The sequence below is a fragment of the Salvia miltiorrhiza genome, chromosome 1 (assembly GCF_028751815.1).
Source record: "Salvia miltiorrhiza cultivar Shanhuang (shh) chromosome 1, IMPLAD_Smil_shh, whole genome shotgun sequence".
NCBI lineage: Eukaryota > Viridiplantae > Streptophyta > Magnoliopsida > Lamiales > Lamiaceae > Salvia > Salvia miltiorrhiza.
The window spans coordinates 64,846,193-64,857,606 of record NC_080387.1 but is presented as its reverse complement, the minus strand read 5'-3'; the positions used below and the strand labels follow the sequence as shown (position 1 = coordinate 64,857,606).

Sequence of the window (11,414 nt, the reverse complement as noted above, 5' to 3'; positions counted from 1 at the left end):
AGAAATTAGAAAAGAAGGCCATCAATATGCAATTATGATGATAATTGTGTCACATTACTGAACAATAAACATATTTCTGTACGTTAAAATAAAAGATAAGATAAACACTAGTATTTATTAATAATTATTGAGTCCCAACTTCCCAGTGCTCTCAGCTCCTGAGGTATGGGGGAATTTCCTTTATTTACATACCTCTCTTTTTCACTTTTTCTGAAAAATAAAATAAAATTATTCGATTGATTCAATATTGAGAAGAACTACTCACATTTATTCATATAAGTATCGCCTATAGATTTTATTTATCTCATGCATGTGCATGTATTTGAATAATCACACACACACATGCTTAAAATTGCATGAAATAACATTAATTTCATTTCAGTTCTGCAAGATTTAGTTCTACAAGAATCCAGGGGTTTGGTACTTTCATCAATCAGGTATGCTTGTGATCGAGCTCTGAATTTTCTCTATATATATGTCTCAAGATTTTGAATTTGGTTCAAGATTTAGTGCAGAATCATGCCACTTTTGCAGAAATAGAAACGATTGTCTTAGTTTTTTCTTTAGATTATATTTGTCAGCTTATAACTTGTTCGATTCAATTATCAGTGTTAAACAATGCAACATGACGGGTGCAAGGTTGTCGTCTGGTTCATCAATTTTCTAAATTAAAACAAAAATTAGGTTCATGGGCAATTGAAAAGCAATTTCCAACTTGGTATTATTTTAAAGATTGATTCTTTCAAGAAGAGAGTTAATGGAAGAGGTTTGGAATTATTATGATATTCTGTCTTCATCATTTTCACGAAATATTGGCCTTTCTCCACTGCAGTTTTTCCCAACATTGTTCAATTCAAGAACTAGTGAATTTACATAAAAATGAGAAAAATAATTGGGGCTGCAAGGCAATTAAGGGCAGCTCTTTGGAAAGGAAACTTTCTTGGCGATGGATTAGCAAAAAGACGCGATTTCTGGTTCAGTACGAGTAGCTTCTCTGTATACAACTTAGCAAGAAATCCAAGAGTTTGTGAATGTAAACATCCATCATATTCATACGTGGTATCTCGAGCTATTTCTGCTGGCGTAGCTGATGTTGCTACTGGAGGTTGTGTTAATGTCTTTGAAATATTGCATTAATATTTTGAGATTTTTTTGTACTTTTAACTCGTGTCAAATTAATGATTTGATAAAAAGAATGGGCATTTATTTTCTTGGACAAATTAGTGGTAGAACTAAACAGAGATGGACCTCTCATGGAATATGGTCGAAGAATCGCTGCTGGTGAACTTTTGGATGGAGATGCTTCACAAGTATGTTGCTATTTTTCAAGTATTTTATGAATAATTTTGGTGCAAGATTGTAATTTTGAGAAGATTGGAGTAGTATCATATTTAAATGCAAAGTTATAACTAGATGACTTTGAATTTCTGGATTTTGTTCATAAGAGGATGCCTGTGTTACAGCTGGATACCTTAGGGGAGCTTCAACGGCTACATGATGATCTCGTTGCAAATGCAGGAGCTTGCCGGTTAGATGGATACAGCACATCTCAAGGAGCTGCAAGGTAAACTGTTGATGAGTTCCTCATCACATGATTTTTTTATGGTTGATTTTTACTTGTATGATTGTATATGCTAGCAGAAGTCGGTGGTACTTTCCTCGTTTCATCCCCCAAACTTCTTCCTACACACCTGTGAGAGGACTTTATCTCTATGGAGGAGTGGGCACTGGAAAGACTATGCTAATGGACTTGTTTTATGATCAGCTGTAAGGATCAAAACATGACGTTTTCTTTTCTATTAAGGTAAAGTGTGATTTTGTTAGCTGCGTTCTGCATCTTCCTAGGCCACGCAACTGGAGAAAGAGGAGGATCCATTTCCATGACTTCATGCTAAATGTTCACAGCCTTTTGCAGGTATCTATGATGTTTCTCCCCTTGCATTTCTTGGTACTTCTTTACCCTTAATACAAGAAAAAGCTGCTTTGTGATTGCATTTGCTGGTATAATGGTTTTTGCTACGCTGAACAGAATGAAGTTCATAGAGTTGTAGTAGCAATGAATTAGGCGTATTGGCAACAAATACATTCAATAGGAAGATCAGCCAAGTAAACAGAAAAAAAAAAAAAAAAAAAAAAACCATGAACCCTCAACTTTAGAAGCATTCTTGGAGGTTCTTCTGTTGAAAGGACTCGTAATTATGTATGTTATTGTGATGGAAATTGAAGGTCTCAAGTTGATATTCGCTTGCAGATGCATAAAGGTGTTGCAGATCCTCTAGAAATCGTTGCTGGGGAGCTCTCAAAGGAATCTGTCCTGTTATGCCTCGATGAGTTCATGGTGTGTGTTCATTTTATTGAGCACGTCTGCATGCTTATATAGCCTAGTGATTCTGGCTTAACATTCTATATATATATATATAGGTGACTGATGTAGCCGATGCACTCATCCTAAATCGTCTGTTCAGACATTTGTTCAGCAACGGCGTTGTAAGTGATTTGAACCTCTTTGTCTTCCTCTTCATGAGTAGCACAGTAACTGAATACATTGCAGATTCTGGTTGCTACTTCGAATCGAGCTCCGGATAAACTCTATGAAGGAGGGCTGCAGAGGGACCTGTTTCTTCCATTCATTGCCACTCTCAAGGTGCATTCATGCATGCATGCATTCTCTCATTCACTACCAAAATATGTATTTAATTTCTAGATTCTGTTTTCATGTAGGAAAGATGTGTAGTTCATCAGATTGGTTCATATCTGGACTACCGCAAAATGACATCGGTACATTTTCCATATCTTAAGCCTACCATTTTTAGCTCTATGCATTGATTGGTTTACTACAACTGCAGGCAGAGCAAGGTTTCTACTTTGTTGGAAAACATTTGTCCGATGTTCTTGTACAGAAATTCGGACAGTTGATCGGGGAAATGGTGGCTATTCCGGAAGAGGTTGAAGTGGTCATGGGCAGAAAACTGCAGGTGGATCATGCAAAGTTTATAGTGAGGTTGTCACTGCTTTCTGCTTATAATGGTGCTTGTATACTTGTTAGGTTCCGTTGGGTGCCAATGGCTGTGCCTACTTCCCTTTTGACCAGCTCTGTGATAGGCCACTCGGAGCTGCAGACTATTTTGGGTTATTCAGTAAGCCATTTCTTGTTCAACATTTCGAGTATTAGCATTCGTAATGTTACACGTTGTTGTCTAGTGCTTAATGAGAGTTCAAGCAGTTCATATATAGGCTGAACGGACTCTTCTAGTAACTTGAGTTAACCATTTTTACAGAGAAATTTCATACATTGGCTGTGGAAGGCGTTCCGATTTTTGGGCTGGCCAATAGGACTGCAGCATACCGCTTTGTGACTTTAGTTGATGTTAGTCCTTCACTCTACTAAATTATGTCATCATTTTTTGTGGTGAAAACATCTGAGTAAAAAAAATCATAATTTTCTTGCAATTTTGGATTATAAATGGTCTCAAAGATGCAGAGATCACTTATTTTTCTAACTCTTTATTTTGTTTTTGATATGCATATGCATAGGTGATGTATGAGAATCGAGCTAGATTAGTGTGCAGTGCAGAAGGTACTCCAACGGAACTATTTGAGAATGTAGTGACAATATCTGATGCTACGAGCTTCTCGACATCAATGAGACGCGGCGTTTCTGAGATGTGCGTGGACAACGAGTTAGGCTTCGCTAAAGATCGCACCATTAGTAGGTTGGAAGATCCATCTATCTTATTTTGGTTTGAAACATGATCGTTATAAGAGTTGTGTGATTGTTTTTGTTTATGGATTGAAATATGTAGGTTGACCGAGATGAACAGCAGAGAGTATTTGGAGCAGCACGCCCAACTGCATCAATATAGCAATTAGGTATTTCTGTTAGAGAAGGAATCTTCTAGTCCACATTTGGTATGCAATGATGCAATAATATTTAAAGAAGCTGAAGCCTACTTTTGGCATCAAATCATAGGCGAAAGAAGATTTATATTTGTAAATGATATTTCTTTAGATTGGTTTGCAATAACACTGGTCTTTCTGTGAAGTTGTCACAAATACACAAGAATTGACTACCAAAAAAGACAATATTTTATACAAAAGTAAATGCTAAACCATGCTTATAAATTTCTCACGGAAATGTAAAGGCAACATTTTGTACTGGAATAAATGCTAAATCATACCTTCAAACTTGAGAAATTTAAATAGTGTGGGCGTAGGTGATTTTTTGTAATACGAAATAATCAGCAATGCAACATTTTAATATACTGGCTATAGATTTGGCACACCTATGAACCATAATTAGTGCCGTTTCCCACATCAGGTTTAGTTGGCACGCTTCAAATTTTAGTAACTAGCTAGCCTATAGGTCAGTATTTTCTTTTTAATTTATTATTGATCAACTTTCATTCAAAGAAATTATATTGTAAGCATTCAAAGCAAAATAGACTAATTAGCCGACTATGGGATATAAAAAAATTAATACAAGGTGCGCCATATTTAAGACTCGAGCAAGCAAAAATGTCAAAAAATTCATGCGACTGAATCATTATTTGAAACATTTGCACTTGTCAATATCTCATCTAACAATATGGCCGAATATTTGACAGTCGACGTCAAAAATATTCTTGAGTTTTAGCCATATTGAATTATTAAACTAAGCTTAAAGTCATTATTATTTTTTAAATTATGGTTGTTTGACTTAGAATCTAGATCAGTTTGTTTGCACCGCGTGCGGTCATGATTTTAAATAATTTTAAATGAAATATTCCAAAGAAAAAATCTTGGCGTTTTCATAGTCGCCCATAATCTGGAATCAAAGATATGGTTCAAAACTCTCAACACAGTCACTCATAATTTAGAAATATCAAGACAAGTGGAACAAATCTAAAGTGGTTTCCGAGATCAAGACAAGAACGTGGAGCTCAAGTTTACAAGCAGACGCCACAGCCTTTGGACTTAAAATCTTGGATGATTAAGCCTAAGGTGATGGAGTGAGCTCCTGTCTGCTCCTGCACGGGAGTGATGGACTTGGTTTTTGGTGTCTGTTTTTGTTTGGTTTTTGTTTGCTGAGCTTTTTGTTGGTGTTCTGGTTTTTTGGGTTGTGGACTTTGGTACTACTGGTACCACCCATTTTATTTTATTGAATTCTCTTTTCTCTGATCAAAAAATAATTTAGAAATATCATTTCTAAGAATATTGGTAAATAGATGCTTTACTTATAAGAAGTCAAGGCAGACAATGTCTGGTCTGCTTGGGTAGTCATAGTGGACTTTATTAAATCAAATTATTTGTGATTTGGAGAAGAGGAATTAGATAAATGAAAAGAATATTTGGTTTCAGTTTGATCAGATGGCTTTCATGGTAAATGTTTAACCAATGGCCTAAGTTAAAGTGGGAGGGGTAGGCTACAAACCTCTTTTAAAATACAAATTACAGACCATCAGTTTTGAATAATCTTCTTTGAAATTCGTATATATTTATTGTGAAAATATTTGAATTCAAAAATTAAAATTACCTTCATGTAGGATTTGAACCCAGAATTATGAATTCATCCAATAAAATTATGAGTTCACCTTAGGTTTTCAAGATCTAAGGATTAAAAATAATTCCAAATTTATATTTTAATAAATATTTTTGTTTTAGCCTAACCCCTAAGTTAAAATATGATCGTCATTTAATGATATTTTGCTTTGAATATAAATATAGATATAGATTCATCACATGTCTATAAACTATAGGTAATAGAGTTAATATACTAATTTCCACAATTACATCCCCCATTTTTTTTGAAGAATACAAGAAAAAGGAAAAAAAAAAGAAGGAAAAATTAAAAGAAAACAGAACAAAATTAAGAACACAATAATTTTAAGAATGTGGTTTGGGAAATATATTTGTGAGAAAAAAATAAAATAAATTATTTTAAGAAGTTTGAAATAAAGTTTTTCTATAGATTTCTAAAAACGGTTGAACCTCAACATGAAATTTTGGCGACATTTCCCAGCAGAAATCTCAAAATTATGCTCTTATATTCCTCCCTAAAGCTTTCCTATTTAATTTTAGGATCTCGATTTTATAAATGCATACATCAGATCTCCTATTTTCTACATAAAAACAATAATTATGTGTGGGCCCTACTAATTATAAGCTTAAAATAAATTTAGGGTGGTGTAAATTTAAGATTGAATTTAGGTAGGTGTAAATTTTTTTGTGGACCCCATCCAATTTAGGGGATCTGCTGGATGCATTTTTTTTATCTCATTTTCAATTATTTTAGCCTAAATTTAGAGTTAGTGATGCATTTAGGTGATCTGTTGTGAGTGCTCCAATAGAGGTTAGTACTTATTTTAAGAAGTACTATGAATTAAGAGGTACTCTCTTAATTGGGACAAACAATATACTACTTTTGTTACTAACATTGTAATTTTTCTATAGAAAAATTGACTGTATTATTGGATATAAGTGAATTGGATCAAAAAATTAAGAATAAATCAAATTGGTTATTACAAATTAAATTCATGAAAAATATGTGCTCTGTGTTTCTTCAAAGAAAAACTAGAACGCAAAATCAATAGCTTGTACTCCTATGGCTAGGGATGTAAATCCAGCCCGAAACTCGTGGACTGGTTCGATTAACCCGTCAATTTGAGAGGGTTGGGGTTGAAACTTTTCAATCCGATAAAAATTACAACCCGACTAGCCCGTAACCGAATAACCCGACACCCGATAGGGTTGGCCCGGCTAACCCAATGGGCTAGCCCGAAAACCCGAATACATAACATAAATTATTTAGATATAAAAATAAAAAAATGATAAAATATTATAAAGTCTCATAATTTCGCTTTTCTGTATTTTTGAGATGCTTTGATTTTATGAGTTCAAACTATTGTTGGATATTTTATTATTTTTTCTTTAACAAAGTTGAACATTTTATTGTAACCAACTTATTTTATATGTTATGTAATCTTGATTTTTTTTTCTTCTTCAATATTTTATATTTTTGCATTTCATGCTTGCTAATTGCTATATAATTTAGTGTGAATAGGGGAATCAAGTTGAAGCACCAAATATTATCAATGTTGAAGAAGAGTGTTACTCAAATGTTTAGACTTTATATTTATTTTTGAGATGCTTTGTTTCTTTAATTTCAAATTATTGTTGAATATTTTATTTTTATTTTTTTAACAAGTTAAACATTTTATTGTTATTAACTTATTTTATATGTTATGTAATCTTGAATATCTTATATTTTTGCATTTCATGCTTTGCTATATAATTTATATCTTTAATATCTATGTATATTTTATACATTATACATTAGATCATTAAAATTAATAAAATACAAATGATAATTTTATTTTTACGCCTTTAACCTGATTAGCCCGATGGGCTAGCCCGAAACCCGAACGTTTAGGGTTAGGGTTGAAGATTTACAACCCGAAAAAATCTCCAGCCCGATTAGCCCGCACCCGATTAATCCGAAACCCGATAGGACTAGCCCGAAATTCCGATGGACTGACCCGATTGACATCCCTACACAAGATCAAGATCTCTGTCGAAATAAGATTTTGACTTAGGAGTAGACCATTTGTGATTTTCTATTCGACTCTTCAAGTTAAAAAAATATTGATGTGATTCGAACTCATAGTCTTTCAACAATAGTAATAGGAGCCTAAACTTTCGATCAATTATGTTATAATTCTTCTTACTAAATAAAAAGAAACAAAAATGATTACATAGTATCCTGTTTCCCACGTGACTCAATGTCAATATAGCACCAAAATGACTATTTCACTCAATTATGAGACAAGTTTGGAGTTTGGTACCGTAGGCCTTGCTATTCTTTGTATGGGAAGAGATCTTGAATTGTATTCTAAATAAAAAAATTAAATCAATGTCTACTATGGATCCGTCTCCTGCGATCTCGTTTGCTCATCAATTCGTAAAACCAGAATGAACAACAAGATGCCATTTTTGCAAAATCATAAAAGCATCATGGCCTATATATTTATTTGTCCCAATCAGAGAACAAAGGAAAATTTTAAAAATAATATCAGAATATTATTTATTATCCCAATCTGTGTATTATTCTGGAAACTCAAATCCTAAAAACCACTGCTAGTTGAATGTGAAAAGCTCACGACTCCACCTACAGAAAGAAGGTGACTCTAGAATCCTCATTTGGGAATGGTATTAGGCGCGTGTTTTTTCCTCCTTGATGCTATTTCCAGAGCCCAAGCTTTTCCCATATCTGTTTGGAACTTCCCTGTAGAAAGAAAAGTTACAAGAAAGAACGCTTCACGATTATGAGTTATGTCTATAAAGGCAGCTAAAATGCACGAAACTATTTTGTGCCGTCACATTTGTGATTATGTAGCTATGTGTATAGATGTGTACTTTATTTACTCCTATCCAAGAATATGCCCATGCATGCACCAATGCAATGGATTTGCTAATTGCGAATACTTCAGCTGAATTTTGACAACAAATATATATGGGAAATAAGGTTCACCTGCAGTTGACTCAAAAAACTCTTCCAAATCTTTCCCCTGCTCTGCATATAAGAAAAAATTGCGTTCTAAGTGTCTTTTATAACAAGACATCTAAGTCGGACAACTATAATTGGATGCAGATATCATGGAAGCTCAACGAGAACAAAAATTAGGTAAAGCGCAAGACTACTAACTTATCATTTATCTTCAGGAAAACTTGAGTCATGATTGGGCATATTATATGCTAAGAAAGCCACTTGATATGTTAAAGCAACACTGATGTCCGGTTGACAGCAATGGTTTTTATTTATTTAAATTTTTTTCTATGGTTGGTTTGGGGATGGGGGCTCTTTCTCTTGTTTGTGCTCATTGAAATTTCTTTGAAACACATAACTGTTTCCCATGTACCAACTACAAGTCCATTGCATTCAACCACCATCAATGCATGAAAACAAAATGACACTAGAGACGAGCACCATTTCCAAGACCAGCATTATTAAGATATTATCATGAACTTCATATTGGAAAGATAATTGAATTACTATGGCATGATGAATTACCATTTTCATACTCTAAAGCTTGCAGTATCATCTCCACCTGCGAATAAGGCCAAATTTCAGATGATTGCAAAAAACTAGAACTAAGCAGATAACTTCCCAAATTACCAAATGACAGTACTAAATAAATGCAGCAGTCTTAGTGCCCAATTGACCATGCACTCAATGACTATCAAAATCAAACGTTTTATGTTAAGCTTTTGATGCATCAGTTCTGCAATAATCATTTCTACCCTCCAGTTTGCAATATGATAGATGTGGTAATGTTTCCTGTAGAAATGCACCCAATTCAACCACAATTTACTTATTATATATAAACACACTTTAGAATTCTGAGCCTTGAGCACAATAACACCACATTGGGAAAAATTCCCATTTCTCATAAGAAAACTTTATACATATTACCTTGTCAAAGTCCTTCACAACCTTAGCTTCCATAGAAGAATTCTCTTCATACTCCATCCACAATTCTTTGATCTCCTGAGCTGCAGCGAACATATTATGGCCAGAAAACTGGCATATGAACATGGTAATATCACATAAATTAAGTTCAAATAGAGAAACAATGGATGGCTAAATTATCTCTAACCTCGTTCACCTCCTCCAAGTAGTTCACACATTTTCTGCAATGCTTCTTGCTCACGTCGACTCTTTTCTTCCTTTGGAACCCCATCAGAAGGAGTGATATCACCAACTATAGCTATACACACAAACCAAACATGAAATCTTTTGCAATTGGCCAGAAACATGCTAAAAAGAGATTCGGATCATTCCACAATATAAAGTTTGAGGCAATGTTCGTTAGCCAATCCCCCTCCTTCTCTTGAACGCAACCAAAAGCATCCACATTTTCTGATGCAATCTATTCCTAACATATATACATTGTGCATTACATTGAATCCCTCACCTTCAGCAATGTCATGCACGATTGCCATTTTTATACACCTGAGATTCACAAGGTAACAGGTGTATAAATTTTAAAACAAGACATAGATTACAAAATAAATATAAAAGCAAGTACAAAACCGCTCACTTTTCACGGTTGACACTAGAATTATCAGAAGCTATAAGAGCCATTAATCCCATCCGATACATGTGATCAGCTATCGATTCTGGTTCCTGAACCCCCCTTTTTACCCATCCTGCTCGCTTTGTCGTCTGGTAAGATTGCAAAAAGAAGATCATACTTTGTGCTAATTGATTCAATTATGTAAATTTAGGTAACAGAATGATGCATACAACAGCATATCCATGGAAGAAAACATGGACGCCTACAAATTGAAGCGGTTGGTCAAATTACAAAGTAACTCTTCCCTTACCCCCGTGTATTTCCTTCAGACTACAAGGTTAACAAAAGAAATTCCACAACCAAATGATCTGCTTAGCTTATTGTCAAATATATCGAATCGAAATCACATTGCAATCTATTTCATTATTGATTACAAATAGAAAATATATGAAAAAATTAGTTTTCTTCCATGCTCTATCAGAATTCGTACGAGACGACAAGCGAAGATAGAGCAGCACCCTTTCCAGCACAGCCAGATCATAAGTCATAACAGAGGAATATCAAATCTACAATGTTTTCACGCAGCGAATGAAGGAGACAACTCGCCACCGGATTCCCGACTCTGGCTGCCAATTACATATAGTTTATTTACAAACTTAAGTTGGCACTGATTCAGAAATACAGAAACAGTTACCTTGAGACGGTGGCAAAGAGTGAGAAAATCGACGGCGGCGGAAGGGGAAGGTGAAGGTGGAGAAGAAGAAGAAGAAGCTTCAGCCGCCATTCGCGAAGCCCTTGAGGCGGCGGTGCAAAGAGAAGCGAAGCGGAGCTGAGTAGCAAGGATAGAGGGTGATAGTATGAATTTGCATATCACTCTACTCATTTTTCTTTCCCCCTTTTTTTTCTCTTCGATTGAGGGAATAAGCGCTTTCCCCAATTCTCACTATTCCTAATTTCTAAGTATTTTCGGAAATAGGAAGCAAAATTTTATAATTAAATATTCCTTTTATAATTAAATATTTCTTCTTTTTTCCATTCAAAAGAAATCTTTATCTTACGAAATAGAGAAAAGTGCAAACCAAATTCAAATCACTATTTTAATGAGATTATTCGTCCCACACACCAATTTGACCCACGTAAATAGACCCGATATGGTTTACCTTTTTCAATAAATTGATATGTTTTGTAAAACAAAACAAAAAAAATGTTTCTACTGTTTTATAAGCCTAATTATTGGTTTGAAGTGGGATTAAGAAAATGAAAGTAATATATTAACAAAAAATTCCTGCAAATTATGATCTTAATTTAATGGCAGTTAAATTTTCTTACATTGAATCTCCACGTCCTGAATGATTGATTCTC

The 11,414-nt window shown here is 34.4% G+C and overlaps 2 protein-coding genes across 5 annotated transcripts; one reads left to right on the top strand and one right to left on the bottom strand.

Moving 5' to 3' along the window:
- LOC131005026 (uncharacterized) lies at nucleotides 1-4,042 on the top strand. 3 transcript variants are annotated; one of them, XM_057931814.1, is made up of 16 exons: nucleotides 1-163; nucleotides 383-437; nucleotides 833-1,105; nucleotides 1,225-1,310; nucleotides 1,464-1,564; nucleotides 1,642-1,767; nucleotides 1,846-1,915; nucleotides 2,252-2,338; nucleotides 2,422-2,487; nucleotides 2,552-2,644; nucleotides 2,722-2,778; nucleotides 2,847-2,975; nucleotides 3,047-3,137; nucleotides 3,279-3,367; nucleotides 3,535-3,713; nucleotides 3,804-4,042. In XM_057931814.1, exons 3-16 carry the CDS (start codon nucleotides 880-882, stop codon nucleotides 3,868-3,870), a joined length of 1,467 nt encoding a protein of 488 aa, XP_057787797.1. In that variant the 5' UTR covers nucleotides 1-163; nucleotides 383-437; nucleotides 833-879; the 3' UTR covers nucleotides 3,871-4,042. The 3 variants fall into 3 exon arrangements, with proteins under 3 accessions (XP_057787797.1, XP_057787799.1, XP_057787798.1); XM_057931816.1 differs by having other exon boundaries at nucleotides 145-437; XM_057931815.1 differs by lacking the exons at nucleotides 1-163; nucleotides 383-437 and having other exon boundaries at nucleotides 465-1,105.
- A 3,923-nt stretch (nucleotides 4,043-7,965) lies between these two features.
- On the bottom strand, nucleotides 7,966-10,999 carry LOC131005025 (uncharacterized). 2 transcript variants are annotated; one of them, XM_057931812.1, is made up of 8 exons: nucleotides 10,747-10,998; nucleotides 10,077-10,201; nucleotides 9,951-9,988; nucleotides 9,633-9,743; nucleotides 9,449-9,528; nucleotides 9,047-9,083; nucleotides 8,507-8,548; nucleotides 7,966-8,260 (listed from the first exon to the last, which is right to left on the bottom strand). In XM_057931812.1, exons 1-8 carry the CDS (start codon nucleotides 10,933-10,935, stop codon nucleotides 8,172-8,174), a joined length of 711 nt encoding a protein of 236 aa, XP_057787795.1. In that variant the 5' UTR covers nucleotides 10,936-10,998; the 3' UTR covers nucleotides 7,966-8,171. The 2 variants fall into 2 exon arrangements, with proteins under 2 accessions (XP_057787795.1, XP_057787796.1); XM_057931813.1 differs by having other exon boundaries at nucleotides 8,169-8,260; nucleotides 8,507-8,543; nucleotides 10,747-10,999.
- Between the last annotated feature and the right edge of the window lie 415 nt (nucleotides 11,000-11,414).

Bases quoted from the DNA above. Each gene is read 5' to 3' on its own strand.
- LOC131005026 (XM_057931814.1), top strand. From the start codon at position 880: ATGAGAAAAATAATTGGGGCTGCAAGGCAATTAAGGGCAGCTCTTTGG. The intron at 1,106-1,224 runs GTTGTGTTAATG...TGGACAAATTAG, and splicing joins AGCTGATGTTGCTACTGGAG to TGGTAGAACTAAACAGAGAT. The intron at 3,368-3,534 runs GTTAGTCCTTCA...GCATATGCATAG, and splicing joins GCTTTGTGACTTTAGTTGAT to GTGATGTATGAGAATCGAGC.
- LOC131005025 (XM_057931812.1), bottom strand. From the start codon at position 10,935: ATGAGTAGAGTGATATGCAAATTCATACTATCACCCTCTATCCTTGCT. The intron at 9,989-10,076 runs GTGAGCGGTTTT...TGTGAATCTCAG, and splicing joins TCTAGTGTCAACCGTGAAAA to GTGTATAAAAATGGCAATCG. The intron at 9,744-9,950 runs GTGAGGGATTCA...TTGTGTGTATAG, and splicing joins CGTGCATGACATTGCTGAAG to CTATAGTTGGTGATATCACT.